General features: G+C 40.7%; 1 protein-coding gene across 1 annotated transcript in view; it reads left to right on the top strand.

Annotated features, from left to right (window-relative positions):
• Positions 1-5,062, top strand: part of LOC114060756 (UMP-CMP kinase 2, mitochondrial-like) — a 6,921-nt gene extending 1,859 nt beyond the window's left edge. Inside the window, exons 3-5 of the mRNA XM_027890520.1 lie at positions 5-206; positions 1,414-1,647; positions 3,794-5,062. Of these exons, the coding sequence (XP_027746321.1) occupies positions 5-206; positions 1,414-1,647; positions 3,794-3,914 (557 nt within the window). The 3' untranslated portion in view covers positions 3,915-5,062. The remainder of the gene's footprint in view (positions 1-4; positions 207-1,413; positions 1,648-3,793) is intronic.
• The last annotated feature ends 2,025 nt before the right edge of the window (positions 5,063-7,087 follow it).

The following is a 7,087-nucleotide window of genomic DNA, read 5'->3' on the forward strand; positions in this document are numbered from 1 at the left end:
GCAGGCAAAACCACTGTGACTGAGGCTGTTAAGGACCACCTGAATGGCATTCTACTGAGGTCCCCACCACCTTGCATCAGCCAGTGGAGGACTGTATTTGATGATGAACCAACACCCATTAAAAGAGCATTTTATGCTGCTGGCAACTACATTCTTGCTTCAGAAATAGCGAAAGCATCCACTCAGGCACCTGTGATCATAGACAGGTTCGTATATTAAAGAAACCCTCTTAAGTCAGTGCCATCATACAATCGTTCAGTGTTACAAGCAGAAGTAGTCAACAATTGTCTCTGGTTTTCTTTGGGGGAGGGGTTGTTTTGATTTGTTTTTGTTTGTGGTTTGTTTTGGGGGTTTCTTTGAAGCACTACTCTGCAGAAAGTCAGATAAATATTAAATCTTCCAAAGAGTAATACTTATGATAATAGTAAGTTAGGTAACTTCCATCAGTGTAATATTCATAACTAGCTTTAGGACACATGGAAATTATTACATCTCCGGTTAGGAATAGTGGACACGCAGGCTTTGAATCCTGAGCTAAACCAGAGTTTTCTGACACACATGAGGAGAATGTGGGCTGCTGGTCATGGCCATCTCTAAGATGAGATATGGGTGGATTGGAATGACTGAGTTTTAGGTAGACTTACTCTTTGCACATGTAAAGCCAGAAACATGCTTCCAACTTCTTTGGGTTTGTTCATGTTATTTCTAGTTTTTACTAACCTATATAGGCAGCTTATAGTATTACTCTTAATAAAGAAGGTCTAGATGCACTTTGAGCCCTCTGGCTTATTTCAGTAGGTGTACTGTGACCTCCCGTCATAACACACACACACACACACATGGATACACACAGACTTGTTTGTATGTAAGTACTATTTTTAACCAGTTTCAAATCCACTGATCCATCAAACACATTACCTTGTACATGAAATGCAAGTGAACATTAAATCCAAGTGAAATGTGTAACCATTATTAATGCCTGTTTTAATTCAAATATTTGTAAAGATTGTATGTTCTCTAGCAAATCTGTTGCATGAAGTAGGATGGGAACCACAAAAAAAGGACTCAGAGGATTGGATTTTGAGATAAAATATAACTCTTCTTTGACCTCACTCAATATATGAGAAGAATTTCTTTCAATAGCAGCATCTGGAACTCTCTTTGCCTAATGTGTAGCTACCGCCATATGTTTTAATTAATAATTCACATGAACTCTGAATAGTGCACTGAGTATTATCACTCTTAAGAAATAATGGATGGCACAGAACTGTTCTTTGTGTTTCCCCTCAAAACCACCATGTCACCTGTCTCATCATTACTGACTTATCATTATAGTGACAACTCTCTCCTATGTTACAAAAGAATTAGTGTCCTCTTTAAAATTTCTCTCTTCATTTTGTATTTTCCTCACAGATACTGGCACAGCACGGCTGCCTACACAATTGCCACTGAAACAAATGGGAAAGTGCAGGATCTTCCACCAGCTCATGATGAAGTGTACCAGTGGCCTGAGGATCTGCTTAAACCCGATCTTGTTCTTCTCCTGACTGTTGATCCTGAGGAACGAGCCCTGAGACTTCAGCGTCGGGGTCTAGAGAAAACAAAGGAGGAAGCTGAGTTGGAAGCTAACAGCTTGTTTCGCCAAAGGTACTCTTTAATGAGGAATAAGAGGCTGCAGGCAATCTTGGCTTCTGTGGGATCAGTGGTAAATGTACTTCTCACATTACTGGGATAAGGATTTCCTATATCTAAGGTCTCAGTCTGAGGTTTTTTTGGAAAGGATTAATGGCTGAAAGTGTTTGAAAGCTGCAGGTGTAGAATTTAATCATCATGCAAAGGAGTTTTAAATTAAAACACTTGTATTTTGCTACTTACCACTTTTAATTTAGCACCTTTCTTAGTTTGGTGACTTTCTATGACAGGGCTGCAGCCTTTGTGGATAGGGACAGAGCAATTGACATCATCTACCTTGACTTCTGCAAAGTGTTTGACACTGTCCTGCACGACATCCTTGTCTCTAAATTAGAGAGACATGGATTTGGTGGAAGGACTACTTGGTGGATAAAGAACTGTCTGGATGGCTGCACTAAGGGTTGTGGTCAATGGCTCATTGTCCACGTGGAGACCAGTGGTGAGTGGTGTCCCTCAGGGGTCAGTACTGGGGCTGATACTGTTCAACAGCTTTGTTGGCAACATGGACAGTGGGACCCTCAGCAAGTTCACTGAGCACACCAAGCTGTGTGGTGCAGCTGACACACTGGAGAGAAGGGATGCCATCCAGAGGGGCATTGACAGACTTGAGAGGTGGGCCAACGTAAGCCTCGTGAAGTTCAACAAAGTGAAGTGTAAGGTCCTACACCTGGGTGGTAGCAATCCCAGATACATCTATAGGCTGGATGGAAAAGTAACTGAGACCAGCCTTGCAGAGAAAGACTTATGGGTTATGGTTGATGAAAAACTCAACATGAGCTGGCAATGTGCACTTGAAGCCCAGGAAGCCAATGACATTCTGGGCTGCATCAAAAGGAGTGTGGCCAGCAAATCAAAGGAGGTGATTCTACCCCTCTACTCTGCTCTTGTTAGACCACATGTGGAGTGGTGCGTCCAGTTCTGGTGTCCCCAACATAAGAAGGACAAGGAACCAGTGAAGCAAGTCCAGAGGAAGGCCATGAAGTAGATGAGAGGACTGGAACACCTTCCCTATGAAGACAGACTGAGAAAGTTGGGGCTGTTCAGCCTGGAGAAGAGAAGGTTGTGTGGAGACTTGATAGCAACCTTCCAGTATCTAAAGGGGGCCTACAGGGAAGCTGGAGAGGAATTCTTCATCAGAAACTATAGTGATAGGACAGGGAGTGGTGGGTACAGACTGAAAGAGGGAAAATTTAGGTTATACTGTGAGGGTGGTTAGATACTGGAACAGGTTGCCCAGGGAGGCTGCGGTTGCCCCAACCATGTCAGTGTTCAAAACCAGGTACGATAAGGCCTTGCACAAACTGGTTTGGTGGGCGATGTCCCTGCCTCTGGCAGGGCCAGGATGGAACTAGATGATCTTTAAGGTCCGTTTCAACCCCTTAATATTCTATAATTCTATGAAACCCCGATTTTGACAGAAATCCCCTGCTCATACAGTGGGAACTGCATAGGGGTGAGTGAGCTAGGGAACAACATTTAAGAATCCTTTAAGTTCTAACTCTGTTACATCTTAGTCCTGTCAGAAAGCCTTTGGTTATTTCTACTTGTTAATTATGTCAGTCTGGGTATGAGAATATCCAGAATCTTGCTTGATTTGTCTTGTGACTTCTGGCCTGAATGGCAATTGTGGGAACATAGGAAATGATATTGACATCCTCATTCACACCCTCATAGGCTAAATGTGGGAGAGCTCGGCATTATTCTTATAGTCTAAGTGAAGAGGTTTTCATTCTATATTTCATCCTGTTATTCATCCTGTTATTTGATCAGAGGAAGGGTTTGAATGATGTGTCAACTCTCTAATCTAGTTAGTCAAAGCTGAGATCTGTCAGTGAGCACAGCTACACAGTGTAATGTCATACAGTTCAGAGACACCTTAGCAGAATCTGAAGAAGTTAATTCAGGTGTTAGAAGCAAACTGTCCACTGCACTGCTGTACCAGACTGTATCAAGTGCTAAACTGTAAAGAAAGAAATACTTTTTTAATACATTTTGTATCCTTTGTCTCTGCAGTGAACACTTTCTTCTGAGACCAGTGACTAATACCATTTCATATCCCTGCATTTTGAAGTTTAATTTCCCTTGTTTTGTTTTAAAATAGAGTTGAAGAGTCATACAGAAGGATGGTGAATCCTGCGTGCCAAGAGGTTGATGCCAGCCCCTCCAAGGAAGAGGTTCTCAAGACAGTGCTACAACTAATTAACAAACACTTTGCTTTGTGAAAACAACTTCTGTGTAACAGCACTTAAAAAAGACTCTTTATTGCCCCACTGGTTTTGGTACCTGACAATGCACAGTAATGTGTTTTGACTCACAGAAATACTGACTACTGCTTTATTTTGAATACTGTTTTATTCTGTCAACAATAATCTATGCACATTGTCTTTTATGTGGTTGTTACTGTACTTTTCTGTATAAGGCAAAATACTACTCACATGTCATTCAACATTCTTAGTAAAGACACAAACACACTGCAGTCATGTATGAAGTACCTCAGAGTGCTCTCTAACACCATGACATTTTAAGACGGTATTGTGTTGCATCTTCATCACCAGGAGAACCTGTTCAGACAATCCAGTGGCCCAGTGTTGTTTGCTGGAATAGAGAATGAGGAGCTGCTGCTGTGATGGGCATCCTGGAAAAAAACGTGTCATAAGCGAGCACCAGTAAACATCCAGACCTCTTAGTAATAACATCCAAACCTGTCTACATATGCAACTGAAATATCAATTAATTTCAGGGGGAAAACAGAGAATGCTGGCAAATTAGAAACAGACCTGAGAAGACCTGAAATTCAAAAGACTTTTTAAATGCTAAAATATTTTTTACAATTTTTTTTCTGTATCCTACTAATATTTGTTATGTGAACTTGTGTTCTTTTGAGAGAATGCAAAATGGAAAACTGCAGAGAATCTGAGCAATGGGGATGATTGAACTTTTTCACTTCACCTTTTCTTTCTTGTGTGGGTGTTTGTACTTGTTGGCTGTGAAAGCAGGCTACCATCAAGACTTTAGCTCTGCAAAGGCTTATTTTTTATGCACATAACCATAAACACATGCTTACTCCTAAGTGTAAAACTAAGAATATGGATATACCTTTGTGGGGTCAGAAATGAATGCAGCTCAAGAAAAAAGCATAACTAAATTGTATAAAACTATTTTTACTTACTTTCCTGTGTTAAGCAATTGCAGTTATTAATGAATCAGTCTTCTAAATAAAAATGTACTCAGTACTGTAGTTCCTATATCCAGTCTGCATATACAAGGTAATAGAAAGAAAAACTTCTAAAAATACATTTTTTTCATGCACTGCTTAATGTTTTTGAGTATGTGTTATTAATATAATACATTTATACATACTACTAATAGATGCTGCTGTGTTTGGTGTATTATTTGTATAACAGTAGCCTTAGGATTTACCATGTATGTAGGCTGAAATACATACTTGTAGGTGCTCCACTCATTTGGGAAATTATAAAGCATTCGTATATTCAGCTCTGGATGGAGGAAATTCTCATATAGAAGTCATCACTGTGCATGGATGATTGGGATGCAAATACACGCCTGCCCTAAACATCGTGTAACCTTAGCTTCTCCACGTAAAAGATCACTTGGTATGAGAAATGCCACTAAACACCTTTCTGCTTATGCAAACTTGCATGTGAAGCCAGGCTGCCTGGTTTTTGATGCTGAGTTCTTAGAAGTGTAGGTTCATATTTAAAAGAGTGCTGATAATATGTATGCAAAAAGTGACATCAGACAACATGGATTACACAAATGTGGAATATATCCATAGTCCATATTTTTCTTTAACCCAAAGCTACTGATACAGACTAGGAGACCAGCAAGGCAAGGCAGACCAAACCAGAATTCCCTCTCTCATGTCTTTGTTAGAATTGAAGGTTTGCAAGAAGTTGTGTGCCACATACAGGGTGTCTTAATGTGCATAGTCACTCCCACACTTCCCATTTCTGTGGCATTTCTGCCTCATTTTTGTTCACAGTATCTAAAAAGATTGCACTTCATTTACATTTAGAACGAATCATAGAATCATAGAAAGGCTGGAAGGGTTGGAAGGGACCCTAGGGTTCATCTAGTTCCAAACCCCTACCACGGACAGAGATGCACCCACTACATCAAGTATCTCAGGGCCCCATTCAGTCTGGTCTTGAACACTTCCAGGAATGAGGCATCCACAACTTCTCTTGGCAAACCGTTCCAGTGCCTCAATACCCTCACAGTAAAGAATTTCTTCCTGATATTAAATCTAAATCTCACCTCTTTTAGTTTGTCCTGTCACTATCTGTGTGTGTAAGAAGTCACTCTCCCTCTTCTGTATAAGACCCTTTTAGGTACTGGAATGCTGCTCCAAGGTCTCCCCAGAGTATTTTCTTCTCCAGGATGAACAGCCCCAACTGTCTCAGCCTGTCTTCATAAAAGAGGTACTCCAGCCCTCTTATCACATTTGCGGCCTCCTCTGGACCCACAAAGATGTTCAACTGCAAGGTTTGTCAATAAGTGCGGGAGGTCTGGGAGACAAGCAGTAGGAATACACAAATGCCAGCCATTGCACACCCATCAAGAGCATCACCCAGATTAGGAACTGATAGAAACTTTTACTGGGCAGTTTGATGGCCACAAGAGGTCTGAATTTTTACTTAAGTGCTTAAAAAGACCTGTAAGCTCCAAGTATTTCCATGCAGATTCAGAAACTTTGGCTGTTTCTTGGTAGGTAAGGGGGTGTTCTGCATCTTTGGGATGTGATCACTGTGTCAAACTGGGAGGTTAGCCATGACACAGTGCTGGCCAGTGGCCACCAGCCTCTGCCGTGCAGTCCCAAGTGTGGTCAGCCCAGGGAGCATCCCTGATTACCTGTAGCCAGCCCATGCTGGACACCAAGAGTTTGCTAGCACAGCTGAGGGCTGCTCTCTCTCAGTCATCCTCAGGAGAGATGACATGCCAAAGCCTGTTTCTTTTATTACTAACCCAGAAAATTTAGGAATTTGGTAATTTACAGATTTACTAGCTTTAGGACATGGTCCTACAAAGATTCTGATACTACAGACCTCAGAGCATCTGAGGCATTAGACCAGCACTGAAACTCACTTTCAAGTTTCTCAGTAGTTTTGTTCAAGTCAATGAATTCAGCCCTTAGTAAAGAACAAAACCTATTTTTAATTGAGGGATTTCTTGAAAGGCAGAGCAATACTCTTGTTGTACCAGATTTGTGTATTTTTTAATTTAAAAAAAAAATTCACTAAGAGTTTTAGATGAGATCATTTTACAAGAAATATTATTTTTATTTTATTTTTGCTATTTTTTGTTTGTTTATTTTATTTCATAGAACTCACCATAGCATTTCAAGCACCTCCTTTCTAATTTTTAATTTCATTTG

This window comes from Empidonax traillii, unplaced genomic scaffold (genome assembly GCF_003031625.1).
Source record: "Empidonax traillii isolate 1590-97213 ecotype Southwest subspecies unplaced genomic scaffold, ASM303162v1 scaffold291:size1517763, whole genome shotgun sequence".
Classification (NCBI taxonomy): Eukaryota; Metazoa; Chordata; class Aves; order Passeriformes; family Tyrannidae; genus Empidonax; species Empidonax traillii.